This window comes from Mastomys coucha, unplaced genomic scaffold (genome assembly GCF_008632895.1).
Source record: "Mastomys coucha isolate ucsf_1 unplaced genomic scaffold, UCSF_Mcou_1 pScaffold22, whole genome shotgun sequence".
NCBI lineage: Eukaryota > Metazoa > Chordata > Mammalia > Rodentia > Muridae > Mastomys > Mastomys coucha.
Window position 1 is genome coordinate 139,339,532 of NW_022196905.1, and position 27,315 is coordinate 139,366,846.

Consider the following 27,315-nt stretch of genomic DNA (forward strand, 5'->3'; position numbering starts at 1 on the left):
ATGAGGAACTGTATTAAAGGGTCGCAGCATTGGGAATATGGAGGACCACTGCTCTAAGTGAATGTGTCTTAGTCTCTGATGTGGTTTTAAGGTTTCTGTTTGGGGTCCCATGAGATGGTTAAGCAGGTAAAGGTGTTTGCTGCCATGTTCACTAAGATGACCTAAATTTAATCCTCAAGACCCACACAGTGGAAGGAGAGAACCACCTTCTGAAAGTTGCCCTCTGACCTCCACACACAGGTCTGGGCACTTGCATACCCACAAACATATATGCACAGAAAGATAAGTATAATTACAATGTTTTCAAAACATCAATTTTTTTCTTCCCACCAACTATACTTTAGGAAATGCAATTGTATTATTTTTATATGCAACTGTTAGTAACATTGCTTCCTTGTTCCTCTTCCGTATTCTATAGGCTGTTGACAAATGTTCATAGCAATCCCTTGTGTATGGGCAAGGTGCTACTTCGCAAGAAATTTTAACATACCTGGTGGGTTGTGGTACTGCATGCCTTTAATTCCAGGATTAGGATTGGCCTCCCCTCCTCAAATGATCCAATCAACAAAATACCTCCTGAGCCAAGTGGTGGCAGCAAAAGACCTTAATCCCAGCACTCAGGAAGCAGAGGCAAGCAGATCTCTGTAAGGCCAAAGCCAAGCTGGTCTACAGAGTGAGTTCCAAGAAACCCAGGGCTACACAGAGAAACTAGTTCAGTCTTGAAGAAAAAAAATTCCCTCACAGGTGTAGCCAGCTGGTTAAGTTTTAGTTGATTGCAGATAGTCAAACTGACCACCAGTATTAGCCTTTACAAATTCACCCCTTGTCAACTTGACACACAACCACAACACTTTTTGGTTGGTTAGTTGGTTTTCTTTTTTTTTTTTTTTCCTTTTTCCCCCAAGACAAGGTCTCTCTCTGTGTAGTCCTAGGCTGTCCAGGAACTCACTTTGTAGGCCAGGCTGACCTTGAACTCAGAGAGCTGCCTGATTCTGCCTCCCAAGTGCTGGGACTAAAGGCATACCCTACCACCACCCGATACAATTTTATTTTTAATTAAATGTATATGTGTGTGCACGCACATGTACTGGCAGAAGTCAGACAAGTTAGATTCTTCTGGAGCTGGAGTCACAGGCAATTGTGAGCCTCTCACCATGGCTGCTAGGAAGCTAACTCACCTCTTCTGTAAGAGCGGTAGGGACTCTGTAACAGCCATCTCTCCAGCCACGTAGAACTCAGCTTTTTTCATGTATGCCATTGATCAAACATGGGTCTTCATGGGCTGTGTAGAGAAAAAAAATCTATCTCAAATTTTTTTAAATTTTGAATTATTGTTACTGTATGCATGTTCTCTGACTAGTTTTTTTTTTTTTTTAAGATTTATTTATGTATACATCGTTCTGCCTGCATGTATGCCTGCAGCCAGAAAAGTACACCAGATCCTATCACAGATGGTTGTGAGCCACCATGAGGTTGCTGGGAATTGAACTCAGGACTTCTGGAAGAGCAGCCAGTGCTCTTAACCTCTAAGCCATTTCTCCAGCCTGTACTGGCCAACTTTATATCAACTTGACACAACCTAGGCCGTATCAGAAGACTGGTCTGTGAGATATTGATTGATTGCTGTGGGAGGGCCTAGCTCACTGTGCACAGGACCACCCCTGGTTGACCTGGTGGCTATAAGAAGACAGGCTGAGCAAGTGATGAAGAACAAGCCAATAAGCATCATTCCCTCATGGCCTCTGTGTTGTGGGATTTCATCACATTGTGAACTCCGAGAATGGGAGCTGGAAGAACTTATTTCTTGTTGTGGTGTAGCTCAGCTCTGGCACACACCTTAAATCCAAGAGTTTTCTCTAAACAAGAGCTAAATAAAGTCAACTAGGTCAAAAGGCAGAGCAAGCAACCAGCTGACAGGGAGTGGGCATAAGAAAACCCAGGAGGGCTAAAGAGATGGCTCAGTAGTTAAGAACAATGGCTGCTCTTCCAGAGCTCCTGAGTTTAATTCCCAGCAACCACTTGGTGGCTCGCAACCATCCATAATGAATCTGATGCCCTCTTCTGGTATGCAGGCATACATGCAAGCAGAACATTGTATACATGATAAATACATAAATCTTAAAAGAAAAAGAAAACCTGGGAAAGAGAAAGGAGTGTCTTTGAATTGAAGGGTATTTAAGATAGTGTAGTGGAGAAAGAAGAGGGGCACTTTTTCCTTCTGGGACGTAGGTGCAGTGGGAAGGGCAACTGGGACGTAGGTGCAGTGGGAAGGGCAACTGGGTGCTTTCTCTGCCTCTCTGAGCTAGTGGACTTTCAGCACCAATCCAAATCAGTGGGGTTTTTGTTTTTATAAAATAACACTTCTGCTTCACGACATTCCTGCCTCCAGGTTCCTGTTTTGAGTTCCTGCCCTGGCTTTCTTGGATAATGGACTACAAGCTCTAAGAGGAATCAAATCCTTTCCTTCTCAAGTTGCTTTTGGTCACCATGTTTCCTCACAGCAATAGAAACCCTATGATGTGTGTGTCAGAGGACAACTTGTAGGAGTCAATCCTCCCCTTCCACCATGGAAGGCTGAACTCAGGTTGTCAGGTAGGGCAGCATGTGACCTTACTTTTTTTTCTTTTCCAGATCAGAGTTTTGCTTTATAGCCCAGATTGGCCTCCAACTCGTCATCTATCTACTTTAGCCTCCTAAGTGTTAGACTCACAGGCCTGTGCCTTCTCAGCCTGCTCCAAGAGACAGACAGAGCTCATGTGGCCCATGCTAGCCTCAAACTTTCTAAGTAGCTTAGGATGGCCTTGAACTCCTGGTCCTCCTGCCTTCACTGCCTGAGTGGTGCAGTGACAAGAGTCCAGCATGACGTCTGGCCATGTTTGGCTTTGAAAGCTTTGCTCACCTGTCTGAGTCTACAAGCTGCCACTTAGAAATCTAACCATTGTAGGGTGGGGGTGATGGGGTGGCGCATACCTTTAGTTCAGAGTGAATTCCAGGACAGCCAGGGCTACACAGAGAGATCCTGTTTTGAAAAAAACAAAAATTAAAGAGAGGGGAGAGGCAGGAGAAAGAGAGAAAGAGAGAGAAAGAGAGAGACAGACAGACAGACAGACAGAAGGAGGGAGGGAGGGAAGAAGAGGAGGAAGAGGAAGAAGAAGAATGATCAAATCACTGTAGAATCATTGTAGACACTGCAGTCTGCTAGGTGGTAGAGTCTGGGGGTCCTAAACCACAGCACAAGACCAGGGTTGTGCTGCCCTCCCTCTTTTTTTCTTTTTAAATAGGGTCTTTCTTACTATGTAGCCTCAGCTGGCTCCATATGTAGACCAGGCTGGCCTTGAACTCACAGAAACCCACCCTCTTGAGTCCTGGGATTAAAGATGTATTCCCACTGTTTTCCTCTTCTAGTAAGAAGCAGTTTTGCTCCTTTTGAAACTCAGTGTGCCGGGCAGTGGTGGCGCACACCTTTAATCCTAGCACTTGGGAGGCAGAGACAGGTGGATCTTTGAGCTTGAGGCCAGCCTGGTCTACAGAGTGAGTTCCAGGATAGCCAGGGCTACACAGAGAAACCCTGTCTCAAAAAAACCAAAAAGAAAAAAGAAAGAGAAAAAAGAAAAAGAAAAGAAAAGAAACTCAGAGTGTGGAAATGTGTGTGTGTGTGTGCGCGCGTGTGTGTATGTGTGTATGTGTGCGCGCGTGTGTGTATGTGTGTGTGTGTGTGTGTGTGTAGACCAGAGTTAACAGCAGGAGTCTTCCTTAGTTTTTGACTAACTCACTTAACCTAGAGTTCACTGACTGCTAGACTGGCTGCCCACTGAGCCCCAGGAATTTTTCTCTGTCTCTCAAACTCTGGACTTAGAGACACTCAACTTTTTTTATCTGGGGGCCAAGAATCCAGGCTCAGATTCTGGCTGAGCCACCTCCCTATCCCTAGCGTGTGTGTGTGTGTGTGTGTGTATGTGTGTGTGTGTGTGTGTGTGTGTGTGTATCTGTGTGTGTGAATGTGTGTGTGTCTGTGTGTGTATCTGTGTGTATGTGTATGTGGGTATGTATATATGTATGTGTGTCTGTGTGTGTGAATGTGTATGTGTCTGTGTGTGTGAGTGTGTGTGTGTCTGTGTGTGTGTCTGTGTGTCTGTCTGTGTGTGTGCCTGTGTGTGTGTGTGCCTGTGTGTGTGTATGTGGGTATTGGTGTGTGTCTGTGTGTATGTGGGTATTGGTGTGTGTCTGTGTGTGTGAGTGTGTCTGTGTGTGAGTGTGTATGTGTCTGTGTGTCTGTATGTGTGTGTGTGCCTGTGTGTGTGTGTGCCTGTGTGTGTGTGTGTGTGTGTGTGTTTTGAGAGAGTCTCATCTATGTAGCCCAGGCTGGCTTTGAACTCATTATTTAAGCCCAGGACGGCTGTGGTGGTTTAAATGAGATGCCCCCACAGTCAGAGGCATTTGAATGCTTGGATCCTAGTTGGCAGTGCTGTTTGGAAGGTTCCAGAGGTGTAGCCTTGTTGAAGGAAGAATGGGTTTAGGGGTGAGGTGTGAGAATTTAAAGACTTGAGCCTCCTTCAGTTTGCTCTCTGTTCTGCACATGTGATAAAAGGAGAGCTTTTATCTTGCTATTTTAGCTAGTGTCTTAGTTAGGGTTCCATTGCTGTGAACAGACACCATGACCAAGGCAACGTTTATAAAGGACAGCATTTCACTGGGGCTGGCTTACAGTTCAGAGGTTCAGTCCATTGTCATCACGTGGGAGACAGGGCAGCATCTGGACCTGGCTGTCCTTTCTGCACTGGGCAGAGCTTGAGCACTAGGAAACCTCAAAGCCCGCCTACACAGCTACATACTTCCTCCAACAAGGCCACACCTCCCAATAGTGCCAATTCCCATGGACCAAGCATAACCAAACCACCACAGCCACTGTGCCTGCCCCTTCCTACCATGATGGACTCATATCCCTCTGGAATTGTAAGCGCAAATAAATTAAATTCTTCCTTCTGTAAGTAACCTCTGTCGTGGCATTCATCTAAACACTAGAAAAGTCACTGATACAATGGTCTCGACTGATCCTCCTGCCTCAGCCTCCTGGGCGCTCTGATTAGGTGCTCAGCATCACACCAAGCCACCTTGGCTTTTCCAGCAAAATTCTGGATGCTGAGAGTGAAGACTCAGCCCCTAGCATGAGAATCAATAGCTCACCGGTGGGCTTATAACCTATTGAGAGCTGCGGATGCAGTTCAGTTGGTAGAGTGCCATCAAGCTTGGTTTTTGTGGTGCTGGGGATGGGACCCAGGGCTTCATACATGCTAGGCAAGCACTTTGCAGGACCCCAAGGCTGGATGGCCATCTAGAAGCTGAATCACTAAGCTCCAGCCCCAAAACAAAAGGTAGACAGTGATAGCAGAAGATGCTGACATTGACCTCTGACCTCCACACGCACCTGGACAGGACACTGCACCCACATACATGCAAGTGCACACATGCATATATTACATACAGATGCACAGAGAAACAGTAAGTTAGACATGGTGATTCATATCTGGAATCCCAGCACTTGGGAGATGGAATCAGAACTCAAGGCTACCTTCAATTTTATAGTGATGTTTAGGCTAGCCTGGGCTACTTGGGACTTTTCAGTGCTGTCAAATAAAATCAGTATCATGCATTCTAACTTAGAGCTCTACCATTGAGTTACCAGATACTAGATACATACTAGTGAACTCACTAGATAGCCCAGGCTAGACTAGAGCTCTAGCTTATCCTGTCTCAGCCTCTGCAGTGCTGGGAAGACAGGTGAGTGCCACCACATCCAAATGGAGTGCTTCCTTGAGTCTGCTGTTGTTGTCCCTGTTTAGATGGCAGTCTAAGGGAATCATCTTCGATCTCGGGGGCAACAAACAGAACACACCCACTGACTCATGGGTACCACATGCATCTCAGAGCACACACTCTACTTACATGGGTAGGTACCACATGCATCTCAGAGTACACGCTCTACTTACATGGGTACCACATGCATCTCAGAGTACACACTCTACTTACATGAGTACCACATGCATCTCAGAGTACTCGCTCTACTTACATGGGTACCACGTGTATCTCAGAGTACTCGCTCTACTTACATGGGTACCACATGCATCTCAAAGTACTCGCTCTACTTACATGGGTACCACATGCATCTCAGAGTACACGCTCTACTTATTTTTCTCACCTCTATGGCAAAAATACCTGAAAAAAAAAGAAGCTACATAAGAAAGGACAGGTTTCTTCTGGCTCACAGTTTGAAGGTAGGTCTACCGAGGTAGAGAGGCATGGCTGCTGAACTCCAGGCACCTGGTCACACTGTATCCACGCTCAGGAGCAGAGAGAGTGGTCAGCTGCTTCCACTCAGTTTAGAGCCAGTGGGCTGCTCCTGTTTACAGTTAGAGTGGATCTTCCTATCTCAGTTTACCCAACCTAGAAACTCTCTCAGGTAATCCTAGACTCTATCAAGTTCTCAATGTTAACCACCACGGACCCCTACATAATAAGGAGATTACTCTGGGCTCTCTACCAGCTCCACATTGTGCTTGAAGTTCTATGTGTATTTTTAAGTCGTTTATTTGTGTGTCTGAATGGATGTATTGCCACCTGCATACAGAGCTTACGGAGGCCAGCAGTGGGAGAACATACCACAGGAGAACCAAAGGAAGGCCTGGATGTTTACAGGACTTCCATTAAAGGACTTGACATGAGTATACAACAGACACAGGCCTGCCTGTTTGGACTCCCAGTCCTGGGGTTACCTACATGCAATGTTATGTCTCACTTTTACCAGGGATTTGAACTCAGATTCTCTTGCTTGTGCAGCAAGCATCTTTGGGGCGTCTCTCCAGCCCCCCTCTTTCTTGTATCTTTTTTTTTTTTTTAATGTATGGTGAGCCACCATGCTGATGCTGGGAATTGAACTCAGGACCTCCGGAAGAGCGAGCGATCAATGCTCTTAACCACTGAGCCATCTCTGCAGTCCTCCTTTCTTATGTCTTGTTTCACCAATTTAAGACTCTGTCAGCTCCTCACTGTGAAAGATGACACATCAGGCAATGAAGACATCCATCCTCCTGCTTCAATTTTAACAGGTTTTCATGCCTTACTCCCTCTGCTTCCAGTTTGCCAATTCACTGTTCCTTCCTGACAGACTGAGTCTGGTTCTTGCCCTCTGCTCCTCCTCCCTGGGGTCACAGTCTCATCGTCTGTCAGCTGAGCTCTAGCAACACCAGCAACAGCAACATTTGCTCATGTAGCTGATCAATGTCGTCATCAACTTCCTTGGTTTGCCTCTTGGCTTCCAAGGTTCATCATTTTAGAATCAAGATCAACTGTCTTCAGTTGCTTCACATCTGAAGCCCTGGGTTCCCCAGTGTCCTTCTTGCTTTTTCCTCTACTTACCCTTCCTCCTTTCTCTTCTTTCTTTTGCTTCTCTTCCTCCTCTTATTTCTGAGACAGGGTCTTTTACTTTGTAGCCCAGGCTAGGCTAGAACTCACTATGTACCTCAGGCTGGACTCAAATTCTCAGGAATCCTCCTGTGTTAGGGTTGGTCTTGTGCACTGTATTTTCAGATGCTGAGTTCTGTGTCCCAAGATCAGGTTGCAGAGTGACTTGGGCATTGTATTGACCAATGTGTTGTATAGGATGCTCCCCAAAGGTCTCTGATTGGTCAATAAAAGGCCAGAGCCTGTGACTGGCAGAAAGGATAGGAGGGCGGGACTGGCCACAGAGTGAGGGGGCGGAGAGGGACCGTGAGGGAAAGAGGAGATCACCATTAGGCAGGGTGGACCATGAGCATGCAGTCAAGGAAAGCTCACACTGAAGACAAACGGCTACCACAGAAACAGCCCAGGCAGGACAAATAAACAAGTAAAAGGACATTTATCTGGGATTAACAGCATCACTCAGAATCTACCCAGTATAGTGCTAGCAGCTTGTTAATAAAACCTGGCATCTCTGTGTCACTTACTCATGAGCTAAATGGGTTAAAGTGAGGCAAAAACCCCTGAAGATATTTAGGAGCTAAAGGAGGTATAGGAATCCCCTGTCCCAAAAAATAATTATACAATCCTCCTGCCTTGCTTTTTGAACTGAGATTTCAGGTACATATTACTATATCCTACTTTTGAAATAATTTTTTGTTTGGTTAGGGTTTTTTCAACAATGTATTTATTTTACTTTATGTGCACTGGTGTTTTGCCTGGATGTATGTCAGTGTGAGGGATTCAGATCTTGGGGTTACAGTTGTGGGCTGCCATGTGGGTGCTGGGAATTGAACCCCGATCCTCTGCTTTTCAAAAGTCAATTGACCGATTGAGACAGGGTCTCATGTGACCTATTCAGCTAGGCTGGCTGATGAGCCAGCCCCCGGAATGTACCCGATTCCACATCACCCGCTGAGATTACAGCCATGCACCAACATATTGGACATTTTTGTTTCCCAAAAGTTATATCTTTTTCTTACTTGTTTTGGAGGTCTAACCAGGGCATGACACATGCAGACAAACATTTCACACCTGACCTCCATTCCCAGCCTTTCAATGTCTTATCTCGAAGCCTTGAGTACACTACTGATTACTTGAATTTGGCTTGATATGGGATGGTTTGGGGTTTTTTCTTTCCATTTTTTTATGTGCTATGTGTATGCATGCTTGCATGTATGTAAGCACACATGTAGGTGCCTGTGTGCACATTTGCACATGTATACATATGGAGGTCCAATGTTGATGCCTAGAATCATTCATAATAATTTTTCTACTTTATTCATTGAGGCAGTGTCTCTGAATCAAACCCAGAGCTTGTCGATAGAGCTGGTCTCACTAGGATCTCCTGTCTCAGCCTTCCAGGCTTGGAATTATAGGTGGGCCACCACTCTCTCCTGGCATTTATGTAGGTTTCAAAGGATCTGAACTTGGTTCATGCTTGCCTGGTAAGTATTTTAGCCACTTATTCATCTCCTCAATCCCTGGTTTTGGATTTTTGAGCCAGAGCCTCTACCCTAGGCAGCCTGAAACTCCTTGTGTAGCCGAGGATGACATTGAACTCCTGATCCTCACAATTCCATCGTCTCCTTGGACGGATGCTTGAATTACAATCATGCACCAGCATACCAAGTTCACAAAGTACTGTCGAATGCAGGGCTTCATCCCCAGCACCAGTCACTACAAGATGCAGGGAAGGTAGGTAGTGGCTGTGGTCTGCGTGTGTCTGCCAGGGTTCCTGTGCTGAAGCTTACTGCCCACTGTAAAGTATTCAGAGAGTGGAAAGTTACACCTCATGGGTAGAGGTGGGACTTGGAGAAAGTGACTAAGGTCAGATTAGATCACCTGGGTGGAGCAGCCCTGGTTGAATCCTGGTGACTCTAAGGAAGCTGGGACTAACACATATGTCTCTTGCCATATGACGCCCTCTGTCACATTGGGATTTCACCATCGAGAAGGCCTTCACCAGGTGTGGGTCCACGAACCTTCAGACTCGTAGGCTAAGTAAGTCCTTTTTCTTTATAAAGTTATCCAGCTTTGAGGATTTTGTTACTGTAACATGACACTGACTAAGGATAAACCTGTTTTCTTTTTTTGAGATAGTACCTCAAACTCACTTTGTCTCCAAGAGTGTGGCTGAACTTGTCCGGATCCTCCTGCCTCCACCTCCTGTGGGCTGGGACTACAGCACTAAGCCACCAGCCTCGCTGTTCAGATTCTGACGCCTTGGTGTGTTTGGTTCTTAAGTTTTATTAGTTTTAGTTGGTTTCAGATAGCTCTTATGACATAGTTGCCTGGTTTTCTAATGGTATATCGGCCTGCTTCGGTCTCCTTAGGTTCTTGGATCAGGCATGCCCAGCTTGAGAATAAACACTTTTGAGTATAAAATCTGAGCCTCTTACTCTACAGATGAGAATCAGAAGCCTGAATGGAAGGACAGAAAGAGCTGACTAGTAAGGTAATTCGTGAATGCAGGAATGCCAGGATTTCTCTGGGGTTGAGCTGCTGGAGAAAAGAGCCAGGACAGAAACACCAGGCTTCAAGTCAGGTTGCTTCCCCTACAGTGCCCGGAATGTCACATACTGCCACAGAGAACCAGCTGTCATCACCCACGGCTCACCATGAGAATGACATTTCTTCTATGTGCTATGACAAGTTTGGGGACAAACGCCAGGTCAGAGTTGTCCCAGTTCACTTCCCACACTGGAAGGCTCCTCTTCCTTCCTGTCTTTGTTAGCCTGCCAGTCACTCCAGCGGGTTGAGTTCAAGTGCACGGCGCTCAGCCAGATGGTGACTAACACAGGTACCCAGACCACGTAGGAAAGGTGAACAACACCCCTTTAAAGGACCCTGCTAAACCAGTTTGTATCTGTAACTCTTGACCACAAATGCTTCTTTGTCTTGTAATCTAAGCACAGAATGAATGGAAGAAGGAAAAGAGAGGTGACCCTGTGCTAGACTCTAAGGGCAGATGGAACAACCCTAGCAAGGTCTCTAGCATTTGTTCTCAGATCGGTTCTCACAAAGGCCAGGCTGGCATCAAGTTACATAGCCAAGGATAACTTGGAACTTCTGGTCCCCCTGCCTGTACTGTTTGACTGGGAGTGTATAGCACAACTCCTGGTTTACTGAGTGCAGTTGATAGAACCCAAGCTCTCGTGGCATGCTAAACAAGGTACTCTGCTGATTGAGCCACATCCCCAGCCCAAACTTGAACTGATTCTCCTGTCGCCACACTTTGTGTACTGGGATTAAAGGTATTCAGAGCCATGGTATGTTTTTTACACATGGGTTTTGTTAATCTTGAGACAAGGTCTCCTAAAGTGCTGGGATTAAAGGTGTGTCTGACTAGCAATGTTTTGTTGTTTTGTTTGGGGGGAGAGGTGTTTCAAGATCGAGTTTCTCTGTGTGACCCTGGCTCTCCTGAAACTTGCTTTGCACACCCAGCCCTAAACTCAGAGATCCACCTGCCTCTGCCTCCCAAGTGCTGGGATTAAAAGCATGCACCACCACTGCCAATCCTGGCCTGGATTTCCTAATTGTCCTCTCTCTGCTTCCAAGTCCTGAGGCTCCACCATGCCCAGCCTGAAAACCTATGGTATTGAATGTGTGGCCCGTGGACTCCCTAGTAGTTGTGCTATAATGGCTGCACTCAGTGATCTCCACAGGTTGGACACTGAAAAGAAAGAAAATCTCCCTGAAAACAAACAACTTGGCCCGGAGATTATGCATGACCCAGAGAATGGGCGAACAGAAATAAAGAAGTCTACATTCGCCAAATTTAAAAGTTTCATCTTGCCAGGTGGTGGTGGTACACGCCTTTAATCCCAGCACTTGGGAGACGTAGGCAGGCAGATCTCTGAGTTTGAAGCCAGCCTGGTCTACAGAGTGAATTCCAGAACAGCCAGGGCTACACAGAGAAACTCAGTCTTGATAAACAAACGGACAAAGAAATCATCACCTCCTCATGTTTGCTAAGCACACTCCACTCTTGAACTACTCACCAGGCCAAAATTTCCAGCTTCTATACTGTGACATCTGCTTGAACAGCCAGGATCCTGTGGTCACTCAATGGCTATCCTTCCCACATCTCCAATCAGCATTAGGCTTTTTAATGCTTTTTTTTCTTAAACAGTACTTTGGATGGAATCAGCCCCTTACTGGGGAGCTCTATGCAGGTGTCCTACTGTTGGACCCCGACCCCAGTCCCTGATTGGGGGATTCTAGTGAAGTGCTCTACACTTAGCCCCCCTTCCCAGGGCCTTTCAAACGAACACCAGCCTCCCAGTCAAATGAGGAAGCTGATTCCACAAAGACAGGGTCTTGGATTAATGAGAGGGAAATCCACATAAACAATTATCTCAAATGAAGTGGCTGCAGAAAAGAAAGGCCTTCTGGGAGAAATGAGGATGGAAAATGGATAAACATCCCAGTGCAGAGAACACAGCAACACAGTAACAGCAAATAGGAAAATCAGAAAGGCAACTTCTAAATGATCACACTAGAAAGTCTAGAGGAGAAAGTATGTGTGTAACTTGACACAGCTAGAGTCATGGGAAAGGAGGAACCCTCAATTGAGGATATGCCTCCATAATATGGGGCTAGAGGACATTTTCTTAGTGACAGGTGGGAGAGGGGCCAGCCAGCTCATTGTGTGTGGTTCACTTCTGGAGAGGTGGTCCTGTGTACTAAAAGGCAGGCAGGCTGAGCAAGCCATGGGGAGCAAGCCAGTAAGCAGCACCCACCATGGCCTTTGCATCAGCCCCAGCTTCCAGGCCCTGCCCTGCTTGAGTTCCTGCCCTGACTTCCTTTAGTGATGAACAGTAATGTGGAGGCACAAGCTAAATAAACCCTTTCTCCCAAATGTTTCTTTGGCCATGGAGTTTAATCACAGTTTAATCATGGTAACCCTAACATGAGGGTGTGTGTGTGTGTGTATGTGTGTGAGTGCGTGTGTATGGAACTCAGGTCCCCAGGCTGCTGGGAATTACCTTCACCTACAGAACTATCTTGTTGCCCTCCCCCCTCTCTTCTTTAAAATTTTTCTCTGTGTAGATCTGACCATCCTGAAACTCACTCTGTAGACCAAGCTTGCCTCAAACTCAGAGATCCACCTGCTTCTGCCTCCTGAGGGCTGGGTTTAAAGATGTCACCACTGTTGAGCTAGCTCCCTTTTCAAAATTGTTCTAGGCTTTGCAACTGGTGCTTGGATGTTGTGATGGTTTGTATACGCTTGGCCCAGAGAGTGGCACCTGTTAGAGTAGGTGTGTCTCTGTGGGTGTGGGCTATTAAACCCTCATCCTAGCTTTCCAGAAATCAATATTCTGCTAGCAGCCTTCAGATGAAGATGTAGAACTCTCAGCTCTTCTTGCACCATGGCTGCCTGGATGCTGCCATGTCTGCATGCTAGATCCTGCCTTGATTATAATGGACTGAACCTGTAAGCCAGCCCCAGTTAAATGTTGTCCTTGGACTGGAGAGATGTCTCCACAGTTAAGAGCACTGACTGCTCTTCCAGAGGTCCTGAGTTCAAATCCCAGCAACCACATGGTGGCTCACAACCATCTGTAATGGGATCCAATGTCCTCTTCTGCTATGCCTGAAAAGCTACAGTGTACTCATGTACATAAATAGTGAAATAAAATCTTTAAAAAAAAAAAAGTTGTCCTTTCAAGTGTTGCTTTGGTCATGATGTCTCTTCATGCAATAAAACTCTAAGACAGATGTATAGATGTTAGTTTTCTACATCAGCTCCACTACTCACTTAAAACACACTGCATAAAAAGGGCTGGGGAGACACCTTAAGAGAGTAAGAGTGCCTGATTTGCAAACATAGAGATGTAAGTTCAAATCCCCAACACCCACGTGAAAAGGCCTTTATGCTGTTGATGCCTGAAACCCCAGCACTGTGGTACAAAGGCAGGCAGTCCCAAGAGTCCACTGGCCAGCAGGCTTAGCTGAGATGACAAGTTCTGACTCACTGAGAACTCTTGTCTCAAGGCAGCAAGGGTTACACCTGATGTTCTGCCTTGAGCTCCTCATGGGCACACACAGGGTTGGACATAGCTGGACATTCATGTGCATGTACCGAACAGACACATACACATCATATAGATACTGTACAACACACACACACACACACATACACACACAAATAGAAAGACAGACAGAGAGACAGACAGATAGATGCAATAAAAATTAAACGACTGGGGACATGGCTCAGTGGGCCTTGCTATCACAGTTAAGAAACCTTGAGTTCAGAACCCCAAATCCCACAAAGCTGGACACAGTAATGTGCATCTATAATCCCTGAGCTCCTCATCCAAAATAGGATGCAGAGCTTAGAGAGATGGTTCACTGGTTAGAGCACTGGCTGCTCTTGCAGAGGACCTGGGCTCAGTTTCCATCACCCACTTGGTGGCTCACAAACATCTGTAAGCTCCTGTTCCAGGGGATCTGGCTCGCTCTTCTGGCCTCTCTGGGTACTGCATGCACATGGTGCATTTATGCACATGTAGACAGTCATATGCATAACAATAAGTTTAAAAACTTTTAAAGCAGTGGTGGCACACGCCTTTAATCCCAGCACTTGGGAGGCAGAAGCAGGCAGATTTCTGAGTTTGAGGCTAGCCTGGTCTACAGAGTGAGTTCCAGGACAGTCAGAGCTATACAGAGAATCCCTGCCTTGAAGAAAAAACAAAAACAAAAAACAAAAACAAAAACAACAACAACAAAAAACTTTTAAAGTTAAAATCATAAGCGCTTGTTACAAATGTATGAACTAACTCTGGATATGGTGGTGCACCCCAGTGTCTTAGTGCTGACAGTGTCTTAGCGAAGACAGAGGCAGGAGGATCACTTCAAAGCCAGCTCTCCCTAAGTGGGGAGTTTGAGGCCAGCTGGGAACACACAGGACTCCATCCCATTTCAGAAAATGAAAACATCAACCACTAAAACTCAACATAATGACAGAAAATAACACATGCTTTTCAATAACTGTATATTAATGATCTCAATACCCCAATCAAAAGAGACAGACTAACATAAAGTTTAACAATAGCAATAAAAACAAAAACAAAAACGGTGCCTAGTCAGTTAGATTCCTTAGCTGGTAAAAAAAAGTTTGCCATGTACTTTTGGCCACTGTTGCCCAAGGCCATGATTGGGTCCGAGGTCCTGCTGCAGCTGGGGGATGTAATAATTTGGTGGCCTGTGTTACCATTGAAGGTCATGCCATTGTGTCTGGTGTGTGCTGCCCCCTGACCATGTCAATGACACTGGCCTGTGCTGCTGTTGAGGGCAATGATGTTGTCCATAGTTCTTGCTGTGGCAGAGGGCCCAGCTGATGTCCAAGATCTGTACAGCCACCAGAGACTACCTGGATGTCCGTGGTCTGTGCTATCGCCTGAAGCCGTGTGGAAGTCCATGATTGATCAGTACTCTGGCTGACTGCAAAGGGCAAAGAAGCTACTTTTGCTGTGGTATGCGGACTCTCAGTGGAGAAAGAGGGACAGAGAAGGCTTCTGTGACAACCCCTATCCCTTCCACCCCCAGCCAAAGTGACAGCCTAGACAGAAAGCCATTGAAGAAATCTCTGAACAATTGTCATAAGGATGCTGAAGTGTGGCTCTCCACAACTGATGGCTTCTGGCCAGGGTGCATGTCAGGAAGGACACGATTCTCCTTAAGGGGCTGGCCAGTGGGAGTTTGACCACGTTCCCATAAGTAGTACATAGGCAACACAATTTGAACTTTCTTCTCTCCTCTTCTTTTCTTGGGAGGAAGGCCACAAGGGTAGGGGTAAACATGGAAGGACTGGGAAGCGAGAATGATCTGGGATTTCATGATGTGAAATCCCAAAATAATCAGTAAAAGTAATATGTTAAAGAAAATCTAACTATATTTCTCATCATATTGCAATAAAACTTAAAAAAAAATTGAAATTCTAACTATAAAAGCCCTAAGGCAAATGGATTAGCTGCTGAATTGTACAAGACCTTCAGAGAATGAATACCAATACTTATCAAATGATTCAATAAAAGAGAAAACAAAGACATTCCCAGTTTTTTTATAATGCCAATATTAACTGTGATACTAAAACCAAACATCTACACTGACAACAAAAAAGAAAATGATAGGTAGCCCCACGATGAACAGAGATTTGAGAATTCTCAAGAAGACTCGGGGTTCAAATGCTCAGTGGTTTAGAGTGTGCAGAGCTCCTGCAGAGAACCCCCCACCCCCGCCTTCAGTTCTAGCATCCACACTTGGCAGTGCACAACAAAGTGTAACTCCAGCTCCAGGTGATTCAGCGCCCTCTTCTGGCATCTTTGGGCAACTGCATTCACATGGCATATATTCAGATACATAAACAGAAGTAATAACAATGAACATGGAATGCTGGAAATAACGTGGACAAAGGAACACCTTATCCTATGCTGTGGGAAATGAGTCAGTCCTTCACTCCGGAAATGATCATGGAGACGTCTCAAACACCTAAACACAGATTTACCCTACAACCCAGATATGACAGATGGTGGGGATGGGGGGTGCTCCGAATCAAAACAGCACAGAGATCCCTGTACTCCAGTATTGATCTCAGCTCCCCGTCACAATAGCTAAGTTACAGAACCAGGCTGCATCTCCAATGACAGAGGAGTGGTAAAGAAAATTGTGCTTTCCACACACGATGGGAGTCTTTCAGCCAAAGCATCAGAACAAAGTCGTGACCATCCTCAGGAAAAAGAAAGTACCTGGAAATGATCACATTCAGCCCAAGAAGACAGTCTCAGTAAGACAAAAGATTGTGCGTGTCTAATCAATGCTTCCTGGGTGTAGAGAGATAGATGAAATCGTATGTATGTATACATGTCAGGAGCACAGAGGTATGGCTGGCTCCACAGAGCAAAGAAGTCTAAGCATATTAAAATGTACAAGGGAGGAATGAAGATATGCTCAACATACAATCCGGTGTGTGAGATGTCTTAGTTCTCCACGTATTCACTCTTTCAGCCCAGTCCCCGGCAAACTGTCAACATCTTCGTCCTTCAAGGAAGATCAGATAAGGTTATATCCCCAGGACACTGGTGTGCTGTCATGGCATCATTGACTCTTATAGCCCAGCTGGACAACAATTTGTTCCAGTGAATTCTAGAACTTATCTCAGGTAACCTTGAGGCCTCACAGAGGCATAATTCATCCAAAAACTTCTTAGGATAGGCTTTGAGGGCACAAGTTGGGGAGGAGCTATGTGGAGCAATTACAGGCAGCTGTGAACCCTGAAATGAAGTGCTGTGAGCTGAACTCAGATCTTCTGAAAGAGCAGTACGTGCTCAGAACTATTGAGCCACCTCTCCAGCTCTCACCTTCTTTGAGACTGGATCACTCACTGGCCCGGGACTCACTCATTAGACTAGGCTGGCTGGCCATTGAGGCCCAGGTACACTCCTGTCTGCTTCCCCAACTCTGGGAGAACAAGTGAATGCCATCATGGACAGCTTTTATGTGGGTGTTGGGGACTGAACCCAAGTCCTCATGCTTGCAAAGTATGACTGAACTATTTCTATAGATGGAAAAATCTGGGTGTGGCACAAGTACCTAGAATGCCAGCATTTGCAAGGGCTTAAGATGAGCTCTAAACAGCGTCAGGGACAACACAAGGAAACCTACAGAAACAACTACTCTGGGCCCATAGGGGCCCCCAAAGAGTGAACTGCCAACCAGGGAATGCATGGCACTGACTTAGGCCTCCCGCATCTGTGTTACAGTTGTGTAGCTTGATTGTCATGTGGGACTCCTAACAGTGGGAGCACAGGCTGTCTCTAACTCTGTGGCCTGCCTTTAGATCCCCTTTCCCCTTCTGGGCTGCCTCGTCTAACCTCAATAGGAGAAGATGCACCTAGCCCTACTGCAACTTGATGTACTGAGGCTGGGTGATCTCCACGGGAGGCCTTCCTTTTCTGAAGAGAAAGGGAGGAGGAGTGGATGGGGAGCAGGATGGGGGCGGAGCACTGATGTGGGAGGAGAAGGAGGAGGGCAAGCTGCTACCTATTGCATGTAAATTAATTAAATTAATTAATTTTAAAAATGGTCTCTGAACATAATTATGTATGTGCTAAAATACAAACAACTGAAGTCTATTTTTCTCTATTGAGCCAGGGTCTTATTATATAGTCCATACTAGCCTCTGACTTCTAGCCTTCCTCAGTCTGGAGTTACAAATGAACACCACCATATCTGACCCCCTTGAATTTTGTTTTTTGAGACAGGGTTTCTCTGTATAGCCCTGGCTGTCCTAGAACTCCCTTTGTAGACCAGGCTGGCCTCAAACTCAGAGATCCACCTGTCTCTGCCACCTGAGTGCTGGGAATAAAGGCATACACCATCATCCCTGATTTTTCATTTTTTAGAGAGACTCTTATGTAGCCTAGGCTGGTCTAAAATTCCTACTATGCCTGCCTGTGCCTCCCATGTGCTAGGATTACAGTGGTGTACCTCACCGATATGTTTAGTTTCAGTTTAACAATTTAAAAATATTATATTCGTGTGTGTGTGTGTGTGTGTGTGTGTGTGTATGTGTGCGTGTGTGTGTTTGAGAGAGAGGCAGAAAGACAGAGGGATAGACAGAGACAGAGGCAGAGAGACAGGGAGAGCATGCACATGCACACATCCCATAGCATCAGAGAGAGAGAGACAGAGAGAGAGAGAGAGAGAGGCAGAGGCAGAGGCAGAGGCAGAGGCAGAGGCAGAGGCAGAGGCAGAGGCAGAGGCAGAGGCAGAGGCAGAGAGGGAGAGCATGCACATGCACACATCCCATAGCATGTGCTGACGGGTTAGAGGACAAATTAGGTCCTGGGAATTGAACTCAGATCCTCAGGTTAGGCAGTAAACACCTTCACACCTTTTGCCATTTCACCAGTTGCATCTTGTGGATTTTTAAGCAGACTTGGCTGCCATTGAGAACATGTGTGCTGTGACCCCATCACTGCTTTCCCTCTCCATCTTCCCAAACTAAAACTCTGTCCTCATTTCATACTAATGCCTATCTCCTGCTCTGTCCAGCCTCTGTTCTCTACTGTTTGTTGCTATGAGTTTGCTAGTGCTCAAGTCCTCATGGAAGAGGAATCAAATGAAATCTGTGCACATGTGCAGTATGTATACCTACCTGTGTGCTCAGGGTTATGTGCACTCAGGTGTACAGGGGCCAGAGGTTGACTTCTGGTGTCTTCCTCAGTCACACTCCCCCTTAGTCTTTTGAGACTGGGTCTCTCACTACATCTGGAGCCCTCCAGTTTGGATAGACTGGCTGGCCATGAAGCCCCTGTCTCTGTTTTCCAAACAATGGGATTCCAGGTGTCTGTGCCATGCCTCGAGTTTTACATGGATGTTGGATGACAAGCCTTGGCCCTCATGCTTGTCTGGCAAACACTTCTCCAACTAAGTATGTCTTCAAAGTCTCCACTGCCTTGAATTCCCTATGCACTTGAGGATGGCCTTGAACTCCTGACCCTCCCAGCTTTACTTCCTGAGTGCTGGGGTTACAGTCCTGTGTCATCTCCCCCAGGGAAGTGGTCACCTGGTAAACTTTATGTTATCTATATCCTACCTCTGGACAGATCTTTATGGAAACCTTTGTCTGATCTCTACTTCCACAGGCCACAGACAACAACTCAGACATTTCATGGAGTAACTCATCCCCAAACTATGTGTTCTAGAAAGAGACAAAATGTAGTGTTGAAATGGTTTTCCTGAAAGCTGGGCCAGACAGCATTGTTTGCATTCTTAGACAGAAAATCTCTTTTAGTGTATTGTCCTTGTCCCTTCCCTTCCCATTCCCCTGCTCAAAAAAAAAAAAAAAAAAAAAAAAAAAAAAGCAAGGTCAACCTCAGTTGTCATTTCACAGGAGCTGTTCATGTTGTTTAAACAGTGTGCGGGTGTGCACTTTTGAGAAGTGAGAAGTGAGGGGTGTATGTGCACCTTGTGCATGAGGTTAGGGACAACTGGCAGGAGTCATGATTCTCCTTCTACCACGTGGGTCCTCGAGCATGACAGCAAGTGCCTTTACACATGTACGCAGGACAGCCTCATGTCAACTCCATACAGGCCAGAATCATTTGAGAGGAGGGAAGCTTAATTAAAAAATGCCTCCAGGGGCTGGTGAGGGGGCTCAGCAGCTAAGATCACTGGCCGTTGATTTTCCACAGGTCCTGATTCAATTCCCAGAAACCACATGGTGGCTCATGACCTTCTATAAAGGGATCTGATGCCCTCTTCTGGCATACAGGTGTACATGCAGACAGAGCACTCAAGATCAATCAAGCAAGCAAGCAAGCAATAGAAAAGAAAAAAAAAAGCCTCTCTAAGATAGGCCTGAAGGCAATCCTGTTGGAATTTTTCTTTTCTTTCTCTCTCTCTTTCTTTCTTTCTTTCTTTTTTTTTTTTTGGTTTTTTCAAGACAGGGTTTCTCTGTGTAGCCCTGGCTGTCCTGGAACTCACTCTGTAGACTAGGCTGGCCTCGAATTCAGAAATCCACCTGCCTCTGCCTCCCAAGTGCTGGGATTAAAGGCGTGCACCACCACCACCCAGTGGGATTTTTCTTAATTGATGATTGATGGGGCTGGGGGCAGCACATTGTGAGTGGTACTATCCCAGGTCTGAAGTTCTGGGTTTTCTTAGAAAGCAGGCTGAGCGAGCCATAAGGATCAAGCCAGGAGGCAGCACACCTCTATGGCCTCTGCAGCCGTGGAGGTGGCAACCATGGTTGAATTCTGGTGCTGACTTCCTTCAGTAGTGAACATGATGTGGAAGTGTGAGCCTAATTAACCCTTTCCTCCCCAGCTTGCTTTTGGTCATTGTGTTTCATCACAGCAATGGAGACCCTAACTAAGACACCACTGATCCATCTTGCTGGTTCCTCTGCAGTGTGTTTTATTTTTCTTTGTGAGACAGTATCTCTCCCTGGATTGGAATCTATTTAGCTAGACTGGCTAACCATTGAGCCCCATGGATCAAAAATGTCTGTACTCAGCCAGAGCTGGGTTATTACATGGGCTTATAAACATGCCTGGATTGTTCACATGGGCTCAAACTCAGGTCCTCACACTTGCATAGCAAGCACTGGATCATCTGAGCCACCTCCCAGCTCCTAGACAAGCTTCCTGATACTCAAAGGCCACTTGTAGAACAAGGACAAGGAAGGCAGCCAGCTAAAATCACAGGAGAGAGGAGGGTGCGGAGAGAGTCAGCCTGTCTGATAACCAGGTTCACAGGATACCAATGGAAGCTCGGTCACCAAGAGTCAGTCCACGGCCACCAAGAGCCAGTCCACGGCCACCAAGAGCCAGCCCTCGGCCACCAAGAGCCAACCCTCGGCCACCAAGAGCTACTCCCAGAACACAGGGCCCTCCTTACTCACCTCACATAAATATTTCTCCATGATGTCCAAGGCACTATTGCTGATCAAAGTGTTGTGGTGGTGCAGTAAGGACTCAATTTTTTCAAAGCCAGCAACTTCCTCTATCTGAAAACACAGCCTTTTCTTCTCCTGTAGATTGTCTATCTGCTGAGGATAGATGAGAACCCAGCAAAGAGACAGTGAGACCCAGAGTGTGCTTGGGCTGTGTGTGTGTGTGTGTGTGTGTGTGTGTATGCATGTGCATGCGTGCACATGTGCACATGCACATGGAGCTTCAGCTGGCTAACCTTATGGGGGCTGTTTTAGTTGGAGGCAGACCTGATACAGGAGGAATGGTCGCAGACCCATTAAAAATATCAAGATCTTCCTCTTCTCCTTTCATTAATTCATTTCCTCAATCATGCTTGCATGCATTTATTCACAAAATCCACTCCTTCATTTAGACATCCAAAAATTCTTTCATTCACAAAATATCACCCATGAATTCATTTTTCCACGAATGCATCTGCTAATTCATTAATTCACAATGATCACCCATGAATTAATTCAAAACTCACCCATGAATTCATTCACTCACAAATACATTCATGAATTCACCAGTGGGTTTACTTGTTCACACAGTCATTCACTTTTTTACTCAAAATGCATCCAACATCATAGGATACTAATATAATAAATACAAAAAGGCATTTGTCCAAAGCACCAAAGAATTCAAAGTAAAAAAGTATTTAATAAACATGAAAGCCTAGATGAGCATCACAGGACCCTAGGAACCTCTGAGACAGGGTCTTATGCAGCCCAGGCCATCCTTGAACTTGGCTATGTAGTCGAACAAAGTAACCTCAATCCCTGATCCTCCTACCCCCACCTCCCCAAGTGTTGGTTTGACAAGCCCATCCAGCTCAGCCATTAAAGGAATCCACAGTATCAGCATTTAGCATTTCTCTCTTCACCTTTGTCCTTGCTGTCCTGGGGGAATGACATCATCTTGTCCGGGCACTGTGCCACTCAGGAACAATTTATGATACTTTCTCATCCCAGCCTGTCTCTCTTCTATGCATTTGCCCCCTGGTGGTTCACTAGATCTTCAATAATTGATATAGGCTGGAGAAATGGATCAGTGACTAAGGGCATTGACTATTTTTCCAAAGGACACAGGTTCAGTTCCCAGCTCCCACAAGGTAGCCCACAGCTATCTCTAACTCCAGTTCCAGAGGATTCCCGGACCTCTTCCGGCCTCTGTAGCCCTGCATTCATGTGGCATGCAGACATACATGCAGGCAAAATATCCATTTGGAGAAGATAAAAGTAAACCAATCTTTTAAAATAAAATGATTCTGATGCAGAAATGGTCATGGCGGGGCATGACTGTAATCTCAGCATGTCAGAGGTCTCAGGAAGCTCAAGTATTACCATGTGTTCCATGTAAGTCATATGAAGAGATTGTGTGTTCCATGTAAGTTATATAGGGAGAGCCTGTGTCAAATCTCAAAAGCAAAAACATCAAAAACAAAAATGTGTCTGGAGAGATGGCTCGGTGGTTAAGAGCACAGACAGACAGGTGGTTAAGAGCAAGTCCTACAGAGGACTTGAGGTAGGTTCCCACACACATATCAGGGGGTGCACAACCACCTGCCACTCCAGTCCATCTGACGCTTCTGACTTCTGTTGGCACCTGGACTCATGCACATATCCACATATAGACACATAGCCACGCAACTGAAACAAACAAACGCTGAAGCTGTGAAGCTTCTGTGTGTCATCGTCTGAGGGAAGGGACTCTCATCTGCCCCAGACCTCAGCCCTTTTCGCTCTCCATCTTCCAAGCACTTGCCTTGCTATGCCGCTCCCGTCTCCCCTGGCCTAAGATGTTTTTCCACAAGTGTCCTTGAGACTCATCCACACACACACACACACACACACACACACACACACTTCTCACTTCTCACTTTCAGGGAATGTTCCCTCCCTGAGCACTTCCGGTGTGACAGCAGCCGCTCGCTGTTCTGAGTAAGTAGTGCCTCCTCAATCTGACTTCCTCCACAAGGAATGCCTATAGTGTCACTCACACGCGAGCTCCCTAGAGCGAGGATTCCAACAGGTATGCTCTGAGCCCTTGTCACCAAGGCGCTTGTGGGACAAAATGTTGACACATCAATATACAGTTTCCTCATAGATTGCGTAGCCCAGGCTGGCCTAAAACATACTACTTAGCCCAGGCTGCCTTTAAACCCATGACCTCCTGTCTCCTCTCTTGAGTCCTAGGATGTGACAGGGATACACTGCCTAACCTGGTGTGCAGTCCTATTCTTGAGTGCTTTGTGTTACCCACAGGATGTAGGGAGCGTAGGAAGAATGGCACAAGAATCCTCAGGATTCATTCATTCACTCACTCATTCATTCAGAGACTCACGTAACCCAGGCTAGCACTAACTTGCTATATAGCTGAGGAGAATCTTGAATTCATGATCTTTCTCCTTCTACTTCCTAAATTCTGGGATTATGGGCATGTCTTTGCATGCCTGCATTATGTGGTCCTGGAGATGGAACCATGGCTTCACTCATACTGGGGACAGTTACTGCCGTATGAGTTACACCCCAGCCCAACTTTCTTGGGTTACTTTTTTTTTTTTAAAGATTTATTTATTTGTTATGTAAGTATACTGTAGCTGTCTTCAGACGCACCAGAAGAGGGCCTCAGATTTCATTATGGGTGGTTGTGAGCCACCATGTGGTTGCTGGGATTTGAACTCATGACCTTCCAAAGAGCAGTCGGTGCTCTTCCCCGCTGAGCCATCTCACCAGCCCTGGGTTACTTTTTGTTAACATTCATTTTTCTCTCTCACACCATATGTGTGCATCAACACATGTAGCATTGCACGTGTGTGGATGTCAGACAACTTGTGAGAGTCGGTTCTCTCTCACTGCCACATGGATCCTGGGGACTGGACTCAGGTGGTCAGCTTGGTGGCAAGTACCTTCACTCACTGAGCCCTCTGGCTCCCTAAGGGCCCCAGCCCAACCCCCACCCTGCTATGAGGGAGCACGCTCACTGTCTTCAGTTGGAGATGCCTGCTTAGAACAGCTCACCTGGAGGAGATAAGAAATGACGTCAAGGACAACGATGACAACCTCCATGTCTGGGGCAGTGAGCAGACTCAGCATTGGCTCTAAGATGCCTGAGTGGGCAAGCAGAGTCAGCTGGCACTGAGAAGCCTGTGTTGCAATGTTAGCCACGGTGTACACAACCTCTTTCTGGACTTTCAATTCTGCCTGCAAAGACAGAGGTTCACGTTCCTTCCAGAGCCCAAGGGCCTCCACAGAGGGATGCTGACCTGATTCACTTGTTGTTGGTTTTGTCTATTTTGAGACAGGCTCTCAGTGTAGACCAGGCTGGCCCTCAACTTGCTATAGAGATGAGGAGGAACTTGAACTTCTGACTCTCCTACCTCTACTCCCCAAATGCCATCCTTATGGATGAGACCACAGTGACTGGTGTATGAAGTACCGGTAATCAGCCACAGGACTTTGTGTGTCTAGTAGGCAAGTACTCTAACAACTGAGCCACACCCTCAGTCTCTTTGTTTGTTTGTTTGGTTTTTTTTTTGGCTTTTAAAAATAGGGTTTAGGGGGCTGGAAAGATGGCTCAGTTGCTCTTGCTCTTCCAGAGGTCCCGAGTTCAATTCCCAGCAACCACATGGTGGCTCACAACCATCCATAATAGGATCTGATACTCTCTTCTGAAGGCAGCTACAGTGTACTCCTATATATAAAATAAAGAATTCTTAAAAATAGGGTTTTACTCTATAGCCCAGACTACCCTGGGACTCATTATTAGCACAGGCAGGCCCTCAATTTGCAATCCTGTTGTAATAGCCTCCTGAGTGTTGACATTACAGGTGTGTGCTAGCAGACCTGGTCTTTATCAGCTGCTAAGACCTGAGCTTACATGTGAAACTTATGTCCACTGACCTAACCCACTGCCTTCAATTCTTGATAGGAAAATACAGCCTTAGAGAGAAGCCACGAAGCAGGCTGCCCGACTCCCACTTGAGATTTGTCTTTTTCTCTTTTCTTTCTTAGACAGAGTCTTATATAGCTCAGACTGGCTTTATACTCACTTTGTAGCCAAAGCTGACCTTGAACTTCTGATTATCCTGCTTCCCTCATTTCCCGTGGATGCTGGGGATTGAACTCAAGTCCTCACAATTTTACAACAGACTTTATGCTTTATAGACTCTCTTTCCAGCCCTGCGCACTTACATTCCTGAGTAGGTCTACCAAGGCAGGCAGCAAGTTACACGAAATCAGTTGCTCGACCTGGTGTCTGGGCCCAGTGGCCAGGTTGCTCATTGTCCAGGCAGCCAGCACCTGGATGGAAGAGCTTGGGTGCTTCAGGACCTGGCCCAACACCTTCAGCATGCCAGCATCAATGGCCATTTGGGTCTGTTCATCTGTTCCCGCGACAATATTGCCCATAGTGTAGAGACAAGGGATCTAGATGGACAAAGAAAGGTATCTAAGGATTGCAAATCTGTCACCCTACAGCTGAGTCAGACACCGAATGCCGTGCAGAGTGCATGTCTGCCAGTTTGTAGCGTTTATTTGGTCAGCACAGCCATGGCTGCTTTTAGGGTTTCAGGTGCTTGCTCACTGCTCCTGGTCAAGGAGGGTAGACAAGGGACACTTTTATTAGAAAATGATGGTACACTAGGGGCCGGGCACATGGCTTTTGGAAGAGTGCTTGCCTGGCATGTATGAAGCTCTGTGTATAAACCTGGTATAGCCGGTGCTATGCATCTGCAATCCCTGCAGATGGGAGGTGGCATCAGGCGGTCCCAGAGATCCATCTTGGCTACATAATGAATTTAAGCCTAGCCTGGACTACATGGGACTCTGTCTAAAACAAGAAAACACTCTGCTGTCCTGTTTTTGTTAGGGGATTTTGTTTGAGTGCTTCTCAAATAGCCCAAGCTGGTCTTGAATTCATTATGTAGCCAAGGACATTGAGTTTTTGATCCCCCCAACTTTTGTGTTTTTTGAGACAAGGTCTCAACACACACCGGTCTGCGTAGCAGAGGATGACCTTGAACTTCCTGGTCCTCCTGCCTCCACTCGGAGTGCAGGGATGACAGGTGTGCTCCACCTGATTTGTTTCTACACTACTAGGGATGGAACCCAAGGCTCCCTAAATCCTAGGGGAGCATTTTTACCAATGAGCACCATCCTTAGCCTGGCCTTGAACTCACAATCCTTTGTCAACCTCTGCTAGGATCACACGTGGGCACGACATGTCCACCTTGCTAAATTCTCAATTGGGGAAATGAGAAGCCGATTATGGAGGCTGTTGTATTCATATCCATGCTGGCTCCAGCTTCTGCCGGATACTTAATTGGAGCCAAGGAGTACCCAGTGGTTGCTCCTCTTGATCTGTTCACCAGCCCCTTACAGTAGCTCTGTGGGTCCGGAGGGTGGGCCTATGATAGAGCTTAAGGCAACCAGCATCTCAGGAGAGCTTAATGTCGGTTTCTTTGTACTGAGGTGGCAGCCCCCAGGGAAAGCTACCAAGAGCACTAGGCTTTCCAAGATTATTCCAGGCTAAGTACTTCCCACTCATATGACAGGTGGGTGTGTCACCACAGTCTTGTCCAGATAATACCAATTGGGCTTCTGCACTTCTATTAAAAGTTGATTCCAGGGCTGGAGAGGTGGCTCAATGGTTAAGGAGCACTGGCTTCTCTTCCAGAGGTCCTGAGTTCAATTCCCAGCAACCACATGGTAGCTCACAACTATCTGTAATGGAATCCGATGTGCTCTTCTGGAATGCAGGTATATATGAAGATAGAATACTCACATATATACAATAAATAAACAAATTTTTAAAAAGTTGATTCCTTGGGGAGGTGAGATGGTTCAGTGGGTAAAGGTGCTTGTAATCTCAGGCTTGATCACTGAATTCAATTCCCAGGGCCCATGTGGTGGAAGGAGAGGGTCAGGTCCTCCAAGTAGTCCTCTGCCCTCCACACATGCACCATGGCACATGCTCACCCAACACACAATTAACATTTACATGTTTAAAGTTGCCTTTTTAAAGACAATGTCTTCTTATAGAGCCCAGGTTACCCCATTTGCTATCCTTCTCTCGGAGCTTCCTGCATGCAGTTACATGCATATGATGCTGGACCTGGTTACCTCTCTCCAGATAGTCTTCCTTCTCCTGCTCTCAAGTACGGTCACCAAACCCACTTTGACATATGAAAAAATGCCATGGTTATCTCAGAAAAGATGTTCTCTAAAGCTGAACATGATACCATAAAGGATTGTGACTGAGAGAGGTTGAGCTAGAACAGAGCCAGACACGGGAGTGTGAACCTTCAGTGCCAGTACTGGGGTGAAGGAGCAGAGGG

General features: G+C 46.2%; 1 protein-coding gene across 5 annotated transcripts in view; it reads right to left on the minus strand.

Annotated features, from left to right (window-relative positions):
- Window positions 1-1,229: 1,229 nt before the first annotated feature.
- Kpna7 (karyopherin subunit alpha 7) overlaps window positions 1,230-27,315 on the minus strand; it is a 115,396-nt gene continuing 89,310 nt past the window's right edge. For 2 of the 5 annotated variants that reach the window (XM_031338701.1, XM_031338699.1), the window contains exons 8-12: window positions 25,172-25,405; window positions 23,999-24,181; window positions 20,909-21,055; window positions 16,459-16,539; window positions 1,231-1,282 (exon numbers count right to left, since the gene is read on the minus strand). In XM_031338701.1, the coding sequence (XP_031194561.1) occupies window positions 16,495-16,539; window positions 20,909-21,055; window positions 23,999-24,181; window positions 25,172-25,405 (609 nt within the window). In that variant the 3' untranslated portion in view covers window positions 1,231-1,282; window positions 16,459-16,494. Of the gene's footprint in view, window positions 1,283-2,970; window positions 3,020-16,458; window positions 16,540-20,908; window positions 21,056-23,998; window positions 24,182-25,171; window positions 25,406-27,315 lie in introns of all 5 variants that reach the window. The other 3 variants (XM_031338703.1, XM_031338700.1, XM_031338702.1) reach the window with 3 other exon arrangements.